The sequence below is a fragment of the Cyanistes caeruleus genome, chromosome 1, assembly GCF_971803275.1.
Source record: "Cyanistes caeruleus chromosome 1, bCyaCae1.hap1.1, whole genome shotgun sequence".
NCBI lineage: Eukaryota > Metazoa > Chordata > Aves > Passeriformes > Paridae > Cyanistes > Cyanistes caeruleus.
In genome coordinates, this window is record NC_141701.1 from 52,117,197 (window position 1) to 52,137,199 (window position 20,003).

Below are 20,003 nucleotides of genomic sequence, written 5' to 3' on the forward strand. Positions count from 1 at the left end.
TTTGCATGAGAAAAACACCTCTGAGTTCTGTCCTCCATGCACTAAAGTAATAAATGGTCTATTCTGGAGCAGAAAATGAAATTAGAGTTTTTATCAAAATATGTCACACAAAAGAACTGGTGAATTATTTGAAGTGAATGAATTTAAAATATTCTGGTTTACAGGATTAATGTGAAATACAAAGCTTTAATTAACTATGGGAAAATGCACATGATTTAGAAAGGACTATAGAAAAGGAAATCATGTTTGCTAAAGTTTATTTCAATATTTATTTCTGTATTTCAAGGGAAATTCATGAATGGGCCACAGCTAACTATTCTGAATGAACCAAGACATTCACTCCTAAATGTCTGTCATGAACTCAAAAGAGCTATTTACAATACAGTAATTTTTAACTACTACTGGACTACTGGAAGAGAAATCTAAACTCCGGTAGGAGAATATGATACATATATAGGAGACATGATATCCCTAATGTTTGCCTAGGCTTTTATGGACTTTATTTTTGGTTTTGGAAGGAAATTAATAAAAAACTTTAAATGCAGACTACAGTTGTCTACAACTACAGACAGCCTACAGTTAAGACTAGTAGGAATGCACTTTGTGAATGTCTTGTTTAACCCTTCTTAACAGATTTTCCAAAGTTCGTAACAACCAGTGAACCCAAATTGCACGAGAGTGTATCTGTATGAAGAGCCCACTGAACTCTTAGGGCTTTGAATAGCACACAGAGGTGCTAGAGATGTTTGATTCTTTTACTAGAGAATAGAAATTTCAGTCACTATAGTGACTTGAAGGAGATTTTCTCCAGTCCACAGATCAAACTCTAAGGGAGATTTTTGCTACCTTTATCTAGAGACCAAGATCTAATGTACAGATGTAGTCCCTGGAGGGGTAAAGACTCTTTAGGCTACTCAATCAAATGGAATCCTGCTATCAAATTCTCCTTTAACATTTTGAAAACTAGCTCATTGCTATGTTTGAGAATAAGAATCATCAGCTCTAACAGTGCTAAATGAACTGGAAGGTTTATTTTCTTCTGATGTTTACACAGAGAATAATAGAGCTTCACTTCTCAGTCACTGAGCTGCCCATGGAACTGAGTTCAGTACCTTGGGAGGCCTTCAGCTGCACCCCCACATGGCTGCATCACCAGTTTTGGGCTATTGCAGACATGTACTGTGGCAGTATGATAACAGAGGATGTAAATAATGATTCAGAGTGGAAGAACTGACTCCTCAACAGGGGGAAATAGGCTTTGATACTATCTAATCAATGGTGCCACGAGTAGGATGTTCACATACTTGACCAAAGCAATTAATCTCAGAAAACATTTTATGCTGAGGAATAAAACATGGTGGGAATGCAGGAGATGTTTTCCTTAACTCCATGCTGCCATGTGAAACAAAACCTAGTAACTGGGACTGCTCTGCATTGTATCTCATCCATAGTTCTAACGAAGAGAGCACTGTGTAGAAGTTCTGGTCCAGGCTTGCATTCCTGGTTCTGCCTAGGAGGCTAGAAGATCTACACAATGCTCTTGTGAAGCAGACTAAGGAAAACTCTATGGAAAAAGGTTAAGCCAATCAAAAACAAACAAAAAAGTTGTCCCTTCTCCGTAAATCTTGCTTCAGGTGTGCAAACTATGCTGTCAATAAAAGTGACCAAAAGCTTATTGATATCTTTGAATAAGGACAGCCTTATTGATTTTATTGGGTATTAGTGATCTCACTTCCCTGTTCATGGGTATAGAGTAGAAGCTGGCACCTGGAAGAACCAGTCATGAAATTTGGCAATTCTATAGAAAAGTGGAAAAATCTTATTATGCTCTCAAAGCTGATGAAAACTGCTATGTTTTCCTGCCTCTGTTTTGGGATCTATTTCAAACAGTATTTCAGTGAAAAATTGAAGGATACATGTTCTTGTCAAGTTATGAATGCCTCTTGATTTGAGGAGCAATGCTACATGTCATTCCATGAGGCACTGAGCATCTCATTGATAAACTGCTGCAAAGCAATGCAATATCCATCAAAAGCCATTAACACTGTGTGGATTCTGTGGGAGGAATAGCTGGCTTTCTATTGACGCTAGAGTTTTCTGTAGAGAACAATTCAGAAAAAAGGGAGTATGAAGAAAAATGGGAGAGGTTTCCAGAGGTTCTGGAATTGCAAAGCCAGAGCAGAAAAGGTGTTAACGTTTGTAAATTATGTATGTGCTCTATCTTGAGCAAGTTACTTCATCAACAGAAAGAAAAGTTAAAGTAAAGCTATGATTACACATTTATGATGTGGTACTTCAATTGACTTAAGCAATTCATGCCTGCACCATATATTCCTGCCCCCTCTTTGTGCAGGTGTGACTGTTTGGTAAATTGCCAGAGGAAACAGAGCCAGCTAGGAAGAGCCTAGCCAACAAACTGTGAGCCTAGCCCAGTAACAAATTGTCACCCAGAAGGAATCAAGGTGATTCCAGAAGTGTGGTTCTGGATGAGATTTGAGGTGAGATCCCAGTCTCAGAATGGGAAATTTTTGCTTCAAAGGTCATCTTTCCAAGACATAGTAACCAGCAGAATGAATATATTTTTAATTGGAGCAGGCTGTCAGGGCTGTGGAATTGCCACCAGTGGAAAATACAAAATTAGTAACAACTTCTCTGAGACCACAAAAACAAGCTCTACAAGTATTTCTTAAGGGTGGGTCAGGCACTGGTGGTGCATACAACCATCAGGTATGAAAGCAAATGATCGTCGCTTGCTGATGCAGTGGCTGAGAAGATGAGGAAGTATCAAGGAGCAAGTCTAAGAGGTGATAAATGCCAAAAATACCGAGTGGGTCAGATTCCCATCAGAGAATGTGGGAAGTGGTGCAGTGGCAATTACCCAAACTTGGGCTCTCAAAAACCCAACAGGCATAGGTGACTCAACTCTCCTCCAGTAGAGCTATTTTCACATCTGTAAATACTGTACATTTATTTGTGAGTCATACATTAACCATTGTATAAAATTAATTGGGCTTTAAATAAATTACCATTTGAGGGTTGTCGTGACTGAGGGAAATGGATTCTTTTTTGGAAGTGCTGGAGACCAGGGGAATAGTAAGTAGAGACTCAAAAGGGTCTTGATAATCATGATGCATCATCTTCCTACTTACTGACAAAATCAACCTGTTTTATCTATGTGGACAGGCCACCTTACTCAACCTTCAATAGGAGCCTGTAAATTACATATGTCCAACAAATAGTGTGGAAGGCATTATGAATGATTCACATTGGCTCATCCTGCCAGAACACTCTCCTCCTCCCTCACGTCCAATGAATCTGGAAAGCCAAGCAGACATTACTACCTTCCCCCAGCTGGGATATTTAGAATGCCTCTCTCTTTATTCTCTAACATCTAACAAAAGGCATGCTCACACTACAGTCCTCTGCTATTTAATTAAAGACAAGCAGTAGGGAAACACAAATCTACAGAAAACCAGTCATTATTAATTTTCCTGCCCTATGAGTTATTTATTTTCTTTCTGTCATATCCATAAAGACAGTAATGTCTGAAAGACAAATGAGTTATATGGATTTAGTGCTGAAGATGGAAAAGGAAAGATACCAGAGCACTGAGGTACTGGCACTGGATTGGAGTGATCACAGAGCACATTTTTGTGTATATTATGGGCCCAAAATTTGTTTGACCCAATGTACATTAGACCATTAGTGATGGCCCAGTCTGTCTGGGAGAAGAAATATACAGATCCTTCTCCCTTCCTCCCAGATAATTTCCTCAGCATGGTGGTGGAGCTGCATTGTACTTACGACTCCAGATTCAGACACTAATAAAATACAAGGCAGAACTTTCCATGTTCTGCTGCCATAAAAGGGTACCAGACAGAGGTGAGAAATCTAGGAAAATATAAATCCACCTTCCAGATCCACCAGAGTAGCAGATAGGATTCGGCAGCTGATTTAAAGTACATTTTGCTGCAGTCAGTCCTGACTTTCTAAAAGAAAACAACATATTTATAGAACAGGTAGAGTTAATTAAGAAACAAATTTTAGTTATGGTTGTACTGATAGTTTCATATAACTAACAACAGACCTCTGAAGGACACCCAGGCTGTCCTGATGCCAGAGCTGGGGGGGGACCCAGCCATAATGGTGGAAGGTGCTGTCTCCAGCTGCTTGCCTCCAGCTTTTAGCCAGAGGTTATTCCCATGAAGTCTCACACAGGTGCTTTTTAACCCATTTAAGATAAATGAATTGTAAAGCTTATGCACCTTGCTTCTCATAGCTTGGTTCCTCTGGTTGCACATGAAAAAATTCTAAGAAGACAGAAGCTCTCTGCAAGGTGTAGTGATGGGAGATGAGGACCGGCTAATGATCTAAAACTTCTACTAATACAGCTATTTACAGAGTTCACATCTTTGTCACTTCAACTATTATCCCTGTAATATTTTTTTCACATTGTACCTGGTCATTTTTCACCAAATTCTAATTCATAGCCAAGCACCAGATGCTGTGATATGATCCTTCCCAGATGTAAAACCTCTGGAGGTTCCATGTCTACAAAATAAAAGCTACCCAAGAATATCCTGTTTCATTTAATACTAGTCTTGGAAATCTTTCGTCTGGTCATTCCAGTATAAAGTATAACCAGACAGTGCACATGTGCAGTTTCACTAGAAAGTGAACAGATATTTACAACCCAGGGAACAGAGCAGGCCAGAAGCCCTAGAAAAAACAAACACACAAACCAGAAGTCATTAGTTTGGTACTTCAGAACAACAGTCTGAGATTATTCTGTCATTTAATGCTGCTGTCTAGGATTTAATTTTCCCAGTTAGCACAAGTTTATTTGAAAGGCACTGCAGCGAAGTCACAGTTATATGGCCAGATCTATCCTGGCTGACATTATGAGGGAAAGAAAAGACAGACGTGATGACACAGGAATCTTTCCGATCATAGCTGCCTCTGCTTTATACCTGCTACCACTGAGTGCTTGCCAAAAACCTTTTTGGTGTATATATTGCGCAAGACTACTTATTTTCTCCCAGTACTCCCGTGACAACTCATCTGCTTTTGAAAGCAAAAAACCTCTCTACAACCTTTTTCCTTACTTTGATCTAGGACACAGAATAATAGTATTTAAGATTTAGTGGGGATTTTCCACCATCTGCAACAGATGATAACCTCTCAAGTGCAATGCAAGAACCAAAGTCAGAAAATCAAGTGTCCATGTCATCAAGGGAATATGGGAAAAGGAAAAGAAAGGGAAAGCAATTCAGACTTGTGAGTTTTATGACTACCTAGAGTAGAACAAATCATGTAAATATTGCTTCTTTTCCCAGTTTGATGTAGAAACTTGTAAAGCCCTGATTCCTGTAAATGGCATGGACTTTCAGAGAATCACAGAATCATAGAATATTAAGTTGGAAGGGACCCATAAGGATAATATCAATGACTTCTAGGCTCTGGGAAGTTCTGCAAATTGAACCAGCTTCTTGTTTTGCTTTCTCTCTCCTGTGTTGATAAATACTTCACTTATTCACATTGGAATAATAATAATGATGTCCAAGTTTGGAGAATAAATACCTTCCTGTGCTCAGTGACTGATCTGTTTCTAAGGGATGTTTCACATTAACAAAACTAAGGCATAAAGGAAGCTGGACATATGAGCAAAAATAGACTTTAGCATTTTTTACTCAATTACTGAATGTATAATTTGGGTATCTTGCATGATTGTGTGGCCTGTGCCAGCAACTCTGGTGTGCTCAGCCACCACCATCTTCTACATCAGATCTCTGTGTCAGCCTGGCTGGAGACACCCTCTTGTTTTCAGCAACACTGAGTCAGAAGATCATGCCTCTGCAGAGCTACCTCTGGAGGCTTCCTGAAGGCAGGGCATGCAGTGCTGCTCAGACTGGCCTCTTGAGTTGTGCACTGCTAAAAAAACTGGCCGCCTTTTGAAAACCCTGGGAAACGCAGGTCTTGCTCATTCCTGTTCTGGGCTGTGTCCAGCTCTGGGCTCCTCATTGCAAGAAAGACAAGGAGCTACTGGAGCTGGTCCAGCAGAGGCCAGGCATCTCTCTTATGAGAAGAGACTCTGGGAGCTGGGACTGTTTAGTCCGAAAACTGAGAGGAGATCTCATCAATACATATGAATGTCTCAAATGAGGGTGTCAAGACGATGGTGCCAGACTCTTTTCTGTGGTGCTTAGCGACAGGATGAGGAGCAATGAATGCAACATAAAACGCAGGAAGTTTCGCCTCAACATGAGGAAGAACTTCTTCACATTGAAGGTGGCAGAGCACTGGAACAGGCTGCCCAGGGAGGTCGTGGAGCCTCCCTCTCTGGAGACATTCGAAACGCATCTGGACGCGTTCCTGTGTCACCTACTCTAGACGACCTTGCTTGGCAGGAGGGGTGGAGCAGATGATCTCCAGAGGTCCCTTCCAAGCCTAACGCTTCTGGGATTCTGGTTTTTAAAAACCTTCTGTCGGCCTAGCACACGACGGGGCTGTGCACGGGAGGTGCCCGCCGGCCCCGGGGCGCTGCAAGCCCGGCGCTGGGAACCCGTGCGGCACAGGCCGTGCCAGCGGCTCCGCGCCCGGGCCCGGCCCGCGGCACCCCGGCCTCTCGGGGCGCCCCGGGAGCGGCCCCAGCGCAGGCGCGGGGAGCAGGCGGGGCCCGGGCCGCTCCTCCCGCCGCTCCCGGTGCCCGTGATCCCTGCGCCGTTCCGTAGCCGCAGCGCAGGGAGGCGGAGGAGCGTGGCCGAGCCCGGCCCGCCGCGCTGGCGAGATGGCGGCGCAGAAGATTAACGAGGCGCTGGAGCACATCGCGAAAGCGGAGAAATAGTGAGCGGAGGGCAGCGGGGCGGAGGGTACGGGCTGGGGGGAGCTGGCGAGCGGCTGCCAGCTCGGCACCCGCGCTGTCCGGGCCGCCCGGCGCTCCTGCCCCGTGGAGGCGGCGTGTCCAGTCCTGGCCGGGCAGGGGAGACTCCGGGTGCCAGGCGGCGGCACGTCGGGAGAAGCGGAGGGAGGTGGCGGGGCCGCGGGGGGCCGGCGCGGAGGGAGTGGGGGGTGCTCGGCTCCTCCTCTGCCTGAGGGGTCCCTCCCTACGGGGGCTGGGTGTTGTAGAGGCCTCCTGCCCTACAGGGGCCTAAGTAAGGCGGCCTAAGGCTCAGCGGTGGGGTCGGTGTGGCCGTGCGGCTCAGAGGCCTGGAGCCTGAGCAGTTTCCTTTAGGGCCTTGTGGCCTCTATTGCTCCGACGCTGACAGCAAAGCGTGACGAGTGTCACTTATGCCCTTCTGCTAAAGTTAGTGGGAGGAAGACAAGTCACAGAATCAATTAGGTTTGAAAGAGTTTCTGAGATGATCGACTCCAAGCTGTGACCCAAAACCACTCTGCCAACTAGACCAGAGCACTGAGTTCCACATCCAGTCTTTCCTTAAATACCTCTGGGGATGGTGACCCTGGGCAGACCATCTAATAACCCTTTCTGTGAAAAATTTCTTCCAAATTTTTCTTAAAACCTCACCTGGCACATCTTAATGCTATAGATAAGTGGGAGAAAAGCCTTATGAAGACTGTTGGATAAAAGGGCTAGACTTTGCTGAGGTGCTGTGTGTTTGCTTCCTGCCAGTGGGAAGTGTGAAATTGGTGCTTCTTAGGTGGCTTCAAAGCCTTGTGCTTACTGTCTTGGAGAGCTTAACATCTGTGATACTCTGTTGCTGTATATTTTAACACTGAATGTAGCCATTTTCCTCCTAACTCTGAATTGCACAGAATACAGTAGAGATGTACTAATCCAAGGATGCCATAGTTATAGTAAGAATAGTGACAGGCCCTCTGGAAATCATGGATCAAATGTGTAAGTTGGCACAGAGGGAAAACTTCGAAATTGAAAAAACGCAGCATATTTTACTCAAATTACTTGACCAAAAGTGCCCTCCAGCAGAATTAATTTGAAGCTTATCTGGAGAGCACTTGAAATAAAAGGCACTGAGACCTCAAATTGTGTGTAGATTGAGTGCATAGTGTATTTCAGCTTGATGCATTTGGGACTCTGACTGTGATAAAAATAACACAATATAAAGGCTTCTGTTAGAGTTACACAGTGGTTATCATCCAAGTAAGACAAGTCCACTTTAGGATCCATATACAACTGTTTTGCCAAGTAAATAATGTATTGCATATGATGTGTTGGCCTACAACAAATATACAAGTAGGCTGTAATATTTTAATTTCGTTTCGAAATGAGGAAGTCAGCATATTGAATTCCAGATACCTAATGACTCACCTAATTTTCCAATGTACATTTTTGCCTATTATCTATACCTATGTGTGGCACCTTGGAGTGTCATGATCTATTGTAGACATATAAATGACATATGAGTCTTTGTGTTAGCAAGTCAATTTTTTTATTTGTTTATGCATTGGAGAGCCTTTGATAATTCTCAGAAGCAAAAAAAAATCCTGTAGATTCCTGCAAAGGAATGCTGAACATTTCCTGATGTGTGAAAAAAAAAATGTCAGGTGTTGCAGTATTATAAATCTGGAGATACCATGTTGGTGCAGGAGGAAGTATTTTTCTTCTGCTGAGTCCTTACTGCTGTGAAGATGGACTTGGGAAGACTCTCTGGAAACAGTAGAAGCATGTTAGGGTGAGGGTTGTAATTATAGGAGATAATTGCAGTGCTTTATGCAATTCTTAACAGTTCTGGCATTTGTTTTTACCATAATATTGGCATACAGGTAGTTCATCATTTCCAGGGATATTCTAAAGTTTGAAATGTATCTGAAGTGCCTTGGTGGTAAAACATAAAATCTTGACTAATTGTTTCTTGTGTTTTAGCCTGAAAACTGGATTCTTAAAGTGGAAACCAGATTATGACAGTGCAGCTACTGAGTATGGGAAGGCAGGTATGTGTGGCTATAAATACCACCAAATATATTTCAAAGTATTCATCAAACTTAGTCCCCAATATTGTTTTACATATTTTTATTACGTTGCTGTGTAAGTAAAATTGTTTCAAAGACTTGAATGTAAGATGAAGCAACAAAAAACCCTCTTGGTAGCACTGTAAAATAAATTCCAGGTTGTACTTGGAGATCTAGAACGGTTTCCAAAACCAGTTTTTTTTTCAAGCTTACAACCATTTTTTATATTGCTATATGTGACAAAAATAAAACTTTCTTTCCTTCTTCCACTTGTCCACCCCCAAATCCTGTGACTTTATCTACAAAACAACAGACGTTCAAACTGGTTTTAAAATTTTGCTTTATCATCATCTTATGAAATATGTCCTGTCAAACACTGTCTCAGTAAGAAGAGATGCTGCCAGGTTGATTTTTTTTTCAGGCACAGTAAGGTCTTATTCCTCCTTTTTTCCACTGCTAAGTGACACACTGATTATAAAATCCTTCCTAGCTGATTTCATTTTGTTCTTAAGCATTTTCTTCTTTCTTATAGTAGTAATTTGTCATGGTCTTGTGGCTTCTTACTCTAATTATTCCTACTTATTCACCTAAGATAGAATACAAAAATATGAACTTAGAGGAACAACTGGAGCATTTATAAATTGAAATTTATTTTAAAACTTACTTTATATTTTATTAGTAGAATAGAATTAAACAAAATAGAAATACATATTTGTACCCTGAAATGATTTTGCTGACCAAGTTATGGGTATGCTTTGTTGGTGGCACATTTCTGACTTTGTATAACTCCTAACGAATAAAATTTTATAAATATGTATTCCTCCATTTCTATAATTAAAATACAACATGAGTGACTCTCAATGTCCAGATAAACACATTGAGAGCTATGTATGATACTGTGGATGGGTATGGAAGGGGTATTGATAATAAATGTCTTTATTGGTAACTAAGTAACTAATGAAACAAGGAGAACTGTCTGTGACTTTTGAGAAGACCTTGGTAAACTGTTACCATGGATTTAAAGAGCCTGTTTGCATCTTTAGGTAGCTAAACTCTCAAGCAGCAGTGGTAAAAAAGAAGACAATGTCAAGCTATAAATAAAATCCTTATTTGCTTTCTTGCAGCTGTTGCTTTTAAGAATGCCAAGCAGTTTGACCAGGCACGGGAAGCCTGTTTACGGGAAGCGGAGGCGCATGAAAACAACAAAGCGTATCTTTTCACTGATTGAGATTGTTTCTTTCCAAGAATTTGGCTAATTGCTACTTAGATTGGAAGTAATGGAGTTTTGTAGCAGGTTATTTAATGTATTTGCACATTTTGTCAGTGTAACTGAATTGCTTTTTAAAAGTCTGTTCCTGTGTGCTCTGAGTGGGAAAACTGAAGAACTGTTGATGAGAAAGTTAATGTCTTGAAGAACAGCTGAGAGGTACTTGAGATACCTAGGTATTGCTTCAGAAATTTAATTGGTTTTTAATTACAAGCATAGTACAAACTAAATGAAGCTCTGACATTATTGCAGTACTTGTAGTACTGTTTAATAAGCAGGAACATATTTTAAGTAAATGTGCTTTTTACAACTTTATATGTAGCTATGCATTGGTATATTGCAGTTCTCCCATCCTTAGAAGTATTTATATTTGGCAACTTGCCTGCAGTTTTAGTAGGTGCAGTTTGCCTTTATGGGATTCCTTGCATTGAAATTAGCAGTTGTATAAGATTTTGTACATTAATATTTTTCCTGCATTATGTTTTTGTGGCTTTTGTCCTTGACTTCAACAATTTTATGTCCAGTCTCTTTCATGCTGCCAAGTAAGTACAGAAGTGCTAAGTAATCTGAAACAGATTTTTTACTATACACTACAAGCATGAACTGTCATTTTGATCTCAGTGTAGTAAGTGTTCTGATTGAAATCATTTTGCTGCTTCAAAATTAGTTCAATGGAAGTGTGAGCTAGGAAAGTCTGAAAACTGTAATGGCCACCTGAAGAAATTATGATTTTGGCATTTTTCAGCACCTATGATAGCAAATATTGTTTCTTAGATGAACTTCAGTAATTCTGAAATTCTACACTGTTGAGCTAATTAAGACATTTTTAATTAAAGAGTACTTCAGAGATGACAATAATCCAGATATTACCTGGGGATCAGGTTACAATAGATTTTTTACTGGGAATTGTGGTTTAATTTTGTGGAAGATAAAGTTACATGTGTGCTATGTCATTAAATAAAACACTTGAAACATCCTCAAAGCATTAAATATCAACAGTGAAGATGTTAGATAGTCAGTGCAAGTTAACATTTGCTTCATAACTACAGCTTGTTGTAATACACCATCTCTAACCAAACTGTACATTTTTTTTCTCTGCAGAGCTTATGAACAAGCTGGCATGATGCTGAAGGTATTTTTTTAACTGGTTTTTGTTTTTAAGTTCCATTTTGTAGTGAGGAATATTGTGCACTGGACCATTTTACAAGTATATGTAAGCAAATTGCATATTCAGGTGAAATTTTTTTGTTGACTCATAGTCCCCACTTCTACCTTCAGTAGATTAGATACAACATTTGTATTTTGGGGGGGAAAAATAGTTTTCCTTTTGTAGAAGGAAAGAAGAGTTCTTCATGTCAGAGGGTAACAGAGGAGTGGTGCTGCTTTTACTTTAAACTACCACAAATTCATTACTTACACAGAAGTTTAGTACTTAAAAGTAAATTTTATGGAGTTGGTGGTCAGCTTTCACTAGCCCTACAAGTTTGTAAATAAAAATTAGAATCTTAATAAATTATTGCAATATGCTTTGATTTGTGTCCTTGCACATAAGCTCCTTTCCTGACAACAGTGTTCCTGTGACTGTTGCCTTGCAGGAGATGCAGAGGCTCCCTGAAGCAGTTCAGCTGATTGAGAAAGCCAGTATGATGTACCTGGAGAATGGGACACCAGACACAGCAGCCATTGCACTGGAACGGGCTGGAAAGTGAGTCTGACTTTTTGGTGACTAGAATCTGTGCAGGGCATGGGTATGTCTGTGGTTTTCTTTTATGTCTTTTTGATGCTTTCAGGTAAAAAATATTTTCCTTTCATCTGAAGAGAAAGTATTGATGTTTATTACAGGTTAATAGAAAATGTGAGTCCAGAGAAGGCTGTACAGCTCTATCAGCAAGCAGCATCTGTGTTTGAAGTAAGTGGGGGATTTCTGTGGGTGTTTTCGGTTTGTTGGGTTTTTTCCTTTCAGCTATGAAGTAAAGAAAAAGCCTAAGATTAGGTTCTAAATTATGTTTCCTTCATTTAACATCAGTGCCTGAAGCTGAAGGTTCTCACACTGTAGAGAAGGAGATGACAAAAGTTAGGAATCAGTTTGCTTTGCCTTTTTCTCAGTTTAGGACTTGACAGAATGTGAATTTTGTAGTTCAAGTGTTCTGCTTCTTGTTGGGTAGCACAGAGGGTGCTGAGACACAGAGAGCCTGTCTGCTGTTGGGTACTGGAACCCAAAATAATTTGAAATCCCTGAAGGCACAGAAGATTTTGCATGCATCACCCATTGCATGAGCCAGCGATTTGCCTTTTTGCAAGTGGCTTTGATGTACTTCTCCATTGTCAGTTGCCATGTGTTTCCAGATTAGTAAATTTGCATCGATGTTCCTCTGCTGAACAGATCCAAATAGGAGCTGGCTGTGGAACTTGGGAGCACCAATACACTTCATGTTTCCCTTGAGCATGTGAACTGCTGATCTGACAACTTAACAGTTGTTCTAAGTTACAGGTGACACACTTAGATAAGGTCTAGCAGTCTTAATTCTGTGCAAATGAAATAAGAATGTCTGGATTCTTTATTTTTTTCTTCTCTAGAATGAAGAACGTTTACGGCAGGCATTAGAAATGCTAGGGAAGGCATCAAGACTTCTGGTCAGAGGACGCAGGTATAGCTTTATCTCATTTTGTTCTTTTAATGTAATTGAATCTTAAAATGTGATTTTGATTGTGTTTTTTTTTGTCTTGGTGTTGTTTGGTTTATGTACTATTAATTCTTACTTGAGATTCACTTCAAACTATGATCCAGTTTCTGTGGGATATGCCATGTTCATCCAGGAACCACCAGTTTGTGTTCTGTGGAAAATGAGCTGAAAGACTTCTGCTCTGTGAAAACACCAGTTTTCATTAATTCTTAAACTTCTTCTTAAACTACTTCTAGGATTTTTTTCTTTCTGTTTTTTTTTCCCAACATTAATATGTAGAAAGTACTTGAAAGTCTTCAATAGCTGTGGGATATAAAACAGAAGAATTGGGACTAACCTGAAGAAAGAAATGTGCAGCAGTCTGATTCTGGACTTAAAGAAGAGTGAATCTTGGAGTCTCAGTGAGACAAATTTAATAGTAAATTGCCTACACCAAACTTGACCTTGACTTGCTTCACTGACTCATTTAGGTCCTTTAAGAACAATATTGGTTGTTCATGGATGTCAGACTTACTGATAGCTTATAGTGTATGTAACAAAGCATTCATCTTGTACAATGTTACAAAAACCAAGGTTTCTCTGAATAAATACCAGAGATGTTCTTAGCATGTACACAAAAGGAATTGCTGACTATTTGCCTACTCTGTTAGTAAGATCTGCTGCTGATTTTTACTTTATTCCAGTAGACTTGCCACTGTATTAAACACTTTGTAATTAGCCTTGTGTTCATTGTGTTGTTTTCCTGGCACTGATGTTTCTGGTTTTTTTGGTTTTTAGATTAGATGAGGCTGCTCTGTCTCTTCAAAAGGAAAAAAGTATTTATAAGGAAATTGAAAACTACCCCACTTGCTATAAGGTAAATTCTAAGAGACAGCTTCTGATAATACATTTCAATTTTTTTTATTTTTGGTGTTACTGACATCTGACAGATGTTGGGTACCTCTTGATTTAGTGATAAGTTTCTTGCTAAATGATGAGAGCTTGTGGTAGTGGTGTTTCCCCAAACTTTAGCTGTGCTTTTATAATTTTTAAGATAAGATGCTGTTATTTACAGGAGCTGTCAAAACCAAACAACATGTAAAAAATAAAGATGTTATCAAAAGAACAAACTTCAAAAACTGTTACTTGGGACAACAATCCATTAAAATGTTATAGGAGATAACCTGTTTCATGCCAGCTCTACTTTTTCCCTGGATTGTTGTGATTAACCTGTGTCAGGATTTTAGGATGATTGTAATGGATTGTAAGTGGATTGTAATGACCTTTCTCATACCAGATAATAACAGTCTACTATTTTTATCATAGTTTATTGTTAATTTCTAAATAATCATAAGGCTTACTTTTTTTTTTTTTTTTTTTTTGTTTAGAAAACTATTGCTCAAGTCTTAGTTCATCTTCATAGAAATGATTATGTTGCTGCAGAAAGATGTGTGAGGGAAAGCTACAGGTAAGTGTACATTGAGTCCTATAATTCTAAACTGAATGTTTCACTAGTGTAGATCTATCTTGTTTGACATTGTTTTTTCATAAATTTTTGACTAGTACTTCTCTTGACTTACAGTGCAATAATAATGTTCCCTGGTCTATGGCTATCAGGAATCTATTTCACACATAACAGATTTAGCTGTAATGGTACAGTGATTATTTTTAATAAACCTAAAATACAAAGTCATAAAGATCTAGTTATGTGTGACAGGGGAAATGAGATGGAAATTAAAAGTTCTTGCCATGTTACAGGAGAAATTTTTGATGTTAAAATATGGATTCATGTTTAAACCTGGCAATTCTTCATTTCAGCTTTGAAACTTCATTGGAACTTGAGTAGCAAAATCTCAAAACAACATGTTTTTACTTAAACTGTGTTTTTTAGTGAAATGAACAAATGTATAAGTTAAATTGTACTACTTTACCTTTAGAAATAATATTTCAAGGTCAGTCTTTAAACATCTTGCTTACGTTTTCCAGATCTCCAGATCTCCAGTTTTATATACAGAAACTCATGACAGAATTTTTCTGTATGTAAAGTGGAGGAAGAGTTTATTGACTAATCAGGAAAAAAACATTAAAAATGTAATATTCTTGTTTCGTCTTGGCTATGACTGTGGTCTTATTTGCCATCTGCTAACTAATATTACTTAAAGCTTAATTTTTATGGACATGATTCATGTACCTGAAGAAATCAACTCTTAATTTCCTTCAGTATACCAGGATTTAATGGAAGTGAAGACTGTGCAGCATTGGAACAACTTTTAGAAGGGTATGATCAGCAAGATCAGGATCAAGTTTCTGAAGTCTGTAATTCTCCACTCTTCAAATACATGGATAATGATGTAAGTAGGCAGATCCTGTGATTGGGTTGTTTTTTTCAGGTTAAGAGGGTGGGGTTTTTTTTCCTAGTAGAGGAAGATAAGAAGAGCACAGTCCATGTATCTGTTGTGACTTCCTGTCATGCTGGCCAACTTTGGCTGTGTGCTACCTGCATTCTTTCATTTTGCCTGCTAGTGATGGTGCTGCCTGCCTTTAAGATGGTGCGAAGGATTGGGTGAAAGAGCAGCTTGTGAAGGATTTGCTTGATTTGTTTAATGAGTTCAGATCCTCTTTTGCTTGCTTCCATAAGGGCAAGAATAATTTGCTGCTTCTGCTTTTTCTCAGAAATACCATGCAGCAGATAAATGTGCATAAACATGAACAGAGCATGATGCCCACGGGATGGCATCATTGAATGTTTTTTTGCATTGCTTATTCCTAGCAAAGTACTCATTCAGGATAGATTATGAAATTGGAGCAAGTAGTGTCTCTTTCCACACCATTTTTTATTTAATTGAATTTGTAAATTGTAGGAAGTGTAAGATAGAAAAGGTGTGAAATAATGGAAACATCCATCCCTGCCAAACCTTGTAACAGTATTGGCTAATTTTATTTCGTTGAATAGTAAAAATAAAGTTACTAGTCTTGCTGAACAACACTTGTAAGAGTGTTTACATGATCTAATACTAGTTAATGTATGAAAAGCTACATACTGGAATTATTTTTTTCCTGCATAAAAAGAGGAGAGAGAAGCTATGTGACCAATTTGTTTGATATAAGCAGCATCAATGCAGATCTCATATCTCATTCTCAGAGTATTTGAGAGAGAGAATAATGAACCAATGTTGTATTTATTCCAAGCTGGAAAAATACACCCTGAGAGCATCATCAGTCTGTTTCTGAATGTTGCCTGCTTGCTTATTGTGAGCATCAGTCAATTTTATGATAGTACAGAAATTAAACTTGCTTTTTTATTGTCAGTATGCCAAGCTTGGTCTTACCTTGGTGGTCCCGGGAGGTGGAATCAAGAAGAAATCGCCAAACGCTGCCCAAGACAAAGCCAGAGGACCAGCTGCAGTGGGCTCTCATGCTGATGAGGAAGAGGATGAATATTCTGGTGGACTGTGCTAGCTACAGACTAGGTTGTCATAAATATCTAACTGACCTGTGATGCTGAGCTTATCCAAAGGTACCAGATTTACCAGAGCTTCATTGCAATTGTGATATGGGAATACTAATACTTGGCAGCTTCTGGGTGCAATGCAGGAGAAAAAACATGATTATACCCATCATCTTGAAACATCTTTGGACTTCATCTCTTACCTGGCAGGAGCTTCCTTAGGGCCTTGCCTTCAGCTGACAGGGAAAAAAATTTAGAAGAGTTTTACGAAAAGCACAGTTTAAAAGAAACTAAAACCTCAGAAGCACTGGAGAGAGAATGGTATAAAATTTCAAATGCTGGATTTCAACAGCTGACACTTTTGCTCCCAGTAAGATGTTTGCAGTTGTTTTCATAGTTAAATGTATGATCATTCATCTGGCTATTTATCTGCTGTTTAAGACCATTTAAGGCAGACTGTGCCAGGCAGGGTTTTTACTTGTGTAAGCACTAGGGGGAGCGTTCAGTTTATTTTCAACACATTTTTACTCCACCGGGCAATACTATTTTCATACCTTATTTTTTACAGTATCCACATGAGTGTGAAAAACACTAAGTCAAGTAGGTTGAAGTTATCTTGCAAGCTTTAAAATACACATCTGCCTTTCCTCATAAAGAAATATATTGACCTGAAGTACTTGGAAATACATGTGTCCATAGTGTTTGTAATGTCCACCGTAGAAAAGGAAGGAGTGAACAACCATTCTTAACAATGTTTTTGAAGCGTGCCATGAGCAAGAAAGAAGCTGAAGTTAACAGGAAATATGCACTGAATATAAACTTCTGAAGACAAATGTTTAACAAAAACTTAGGTTGAATGTTTCAGTGATGAGTTTGTGAGTGTCCTAGGTGTTTATTTGCTAATTAGCTTGCTAGTCTAAGACGTTTGATTCTTTCATATTTTCAAAGCATTGAACTGAGATCTCCTTTAAGTGGCATTTTTCAAACTAGCTTAGAATCCAAGGTAACCACATTTTAATGCATCCTATTTCTATTTGGTTTCAAGTCATCATGTGTTTTGCAAGCTTCTTTGGTGTCCCAAATTTGTTTCACCATTTTATGTTTAAAAGTTGGCAAGTCTAGAAGTTGTACCTGAGGCTTGTTTCTTCAGTGGGACCTAAGCAAGGTCTGCACTAGGGTGACATCACTTGGAATCCAGCAGGGATTTGTATGTGATGTCCAAAGCTCTGTAAACAACAGACCAAAAGCACAGTCTAAAATGTTGGGCTAATTTCTGCCATATTAAGGAGTTGGATGTCATCAGAAATATCAAGCATGTGTCTGACAAAATTGTGATGAAGGTTCAAATTTTAGTGGGCTAATGCTCACTTGGGGTGAATAGCACTCAGTAACATTGAGAAGGGAGCACAAACTGCAGCATAATTTGCTGTCACATTAGAAAGTCACAGTATTTAGTGGGTGTTCAAAAACCAGTTTTGTGTCTGTCTGGTGTAATAATAACAACCATTAGTTTTAAAGCTATTTAAGATGTACCTGTAGTTCTTCAATATCTAATGGGTAACCTCCCTTTGTTATTGATGATGTATGTAAAAGCTTTGGCTCTGTGAAATTTTAGGAAGTCAGTTGCTTTTTTCAAAAAATCCTTGCAGGTATACATAAAAGGTGGTTTTGAAGACTCTAGAATTCTAGAACTCTTACAGAATTTTTGCTTTTGGAGGAACTCGCTTTAGTTTAACTGAAGTTTAACTTCTGCCTTCTGGATTTGTTAATCAAGTTGAACATGACACTTACTATGGCAAATCTTTATCACAGGTACAAAAAAATGCACACATAGGAACTCAGGGAACACCAAGTAATTTTCTTCAAGCATTTCCTCCTCCTTCTAGTTCTGAAATCAGTTTTATTGCGTGAGCCCAAGGAGTCTGCTTTTTGTGTGTGTGAACAATTGCATGTATCTGAAATTATGAGGTGCATAAGAAAACTGGGAACTTTGTGTGCTTCTGTGGAAGAATTTTCAGATTTATTTAAACTGTGCTTGTAACATTAACAGGCCCTTAAAAGAAAAAATTAAATTTGTGTTACATTTTTAAAACATACTTTTCATATGGCCAAAAAAGAAAAAAAAAAAAAAAGAAGTGCAAATCTGTCTTCCCCCCTCCCTCAAGTTGTTTCTTTGTTCTGTGCCAAGTGTGGAAAATCTGGAACAAAAGTAACTGGTACTAAACATGTTAAGCTGCCATTGAATTGACATTTCTGATTCTTCGTAGTAGAATCTTAATCTTTAATTGCAATGTTGCTGCAAAGACCAAATCTGAAGAAATGGAAGCATCTGAAAATAAGATGGTCTATTTTATATAACTTATTCTCCTATTTTAGTGAAAGTGTGTTAGGAATGTTAACTGCCTTTTAGTAAATGTTTAACTATAGAAAAAACTGTCTGTATATTATGTGTTAGTGTTTGTTTCTATCTTTCAAAGCAATTTGCACACTTATGTAAATACCATTTAAGTGATCTAAAATGGAAAATATAACATTTACAGCAAGAGCATTTCCAAAACCAGTGTTGACTCTAATAAAAAAACAAAAGTTAAATTGTGCATGGAGGCTGAGCAATGGCCGATGCAATGTATATGTAAAAACAGAAGATTTCTAAATTATCTGTAACTTAATACTCAGATGATCAAGTGCAGTGTGAAACCTGTGCTTTATTTGTTCTTTTCCCAAATCTATGGTGTAATAGAGTACAAAATGTGTTTGTAACAGCTCTACAGATGCTGCCTCTTGAGAAGAGGCTGTGTGTTTCACCAACATGAAAAATAAAACTTGAAATTAAGGCATGTGTGGTAGCTTTCTCTTTTGTTGATCAGGTCCTGCTGAGGGCCACCATTTGAAAATAAATGTTAATTATATTTCTCACTGGAATAGATTTTCAAAGTGGTTTTTGGCATGAGAATACAAGATTGTCATTATTCAAGTTGGAATCAATGGGGAGTTTGAAAAACGACTAGATTTCACACAACCTAAGGATGTGAATTCTGTACCTCTTTGGAGACTTCATAATTGTAGAAAAATCACCTTTTCTACTATTTTAAACTGAAACTTGCTGGAATGTTTGAAGGTTGAATCTGGCACTGAAGTTCTACCAGTGCATAATTGTTCCTTACATGCTGCAAATATGCAGCTGTGTAAAATTATAAGAACTAAGTTGCTCTCAGAAAAAAAAAGTTAAAAAAAAAAAAAAGGAGCCATGTCATCTAGATTTATAATAAGTAGTGAGCTTTTTTGGATGCAGGAAATGGAAAAAAGAAGCGACCCCAGCCTCTGCGACTAGAAGCGGTAATAAAATTGGAGGAAGTAGATGTAACTTGAGAGAGCAGAAGGGAACCACTTGGGATCTGCGGTTTTGAGTCTGAACAGGGACATGAATCTGTGAGTTAATGGTCCGTAGTGGCCAGCGTGCCCAGGAGCTGGGCTCGTCTCTGCTCTCTGTTGCAGAGGATGTGCTCGGGCGCTGTCTCTGACCGCCTTCCGCAGAGCTGGCGGGTCTTTGTTTCAGTGCCGCTGCCGTGATTTCCAGAGCAGCCGTCAGCCTGGAACGGGAGCGGAGAGGCAGCTGCGAGGCTGCACGTACGTTTCGAGAGCATGTGGCTCTTGTGCTTTCATCTGCTGAGTCCAGTGGGAATAGTGAAGAGGAGCG

General features: G+C 39.1%; 1 protein-coding gene across 1 annotated transcript; it reads left to right on the forward strand.

The window, feature by feature from the left end:
* The first annotated feature begins 6,627 nt into the window (after positions 1-6,627).
* NAPG (NSF attachment protein gamma) lies at positions 6,628-19,143 on the forward strand. Its single transcript, XM_086892743.1, has 12 exons — positions 6,628-6,843; positions 8,843-8,910; positions 10,053-10,137; positions 10,720-10,737; positions 11,297-11,327; positions 11,791-11,900; positions 12,038-12,104; positions 12,773-12,843; positions 13,657-13,735; positions 14,247-14,326; positions 15,080-15,209; positions 16,168-19,143. Exons 1-12 carry the CDS (start codon positions 6,788-6,790, stop codon positions 16,315-16,317), a joined length of 945 nt encoding a protein of 314 aa, XP_086748869.1. The 5' UTR covers positions 6,628-6,787; the 3' UTR covers positions 16,318-19,143.
* Positions 19,144-20,003: the final 860 nt, after the last annotated feature.

What these genes read in the sequence shown, in the direction of transcription:
- NAPG (XM_086892743.1), top strand. Translation starts at nt 6,788, where the DNA reads ATGGCGGCGCAGAAGATTAACGAGGCGCTGGAGCACATCGCGAAAGCG. An exon ending in AAGCTGGCATGATGCTGAAG is followed by an intron (nt 11,328 to 11,790) that starts GTATTTTTTTAA and finishes GTTGCCTTGCAG; the next exon opens with GAGATGCAGAGGCTCCCTGA. An exon ending in TCAAATACATGGATAATGAT is followed by an intron (nt 15,210 to 16,167) that starts GTAAGTAGGCAG and finishes TTTTATTGTCAG; the next exon opens with TATGCCAAGCTTGGTCTTAC.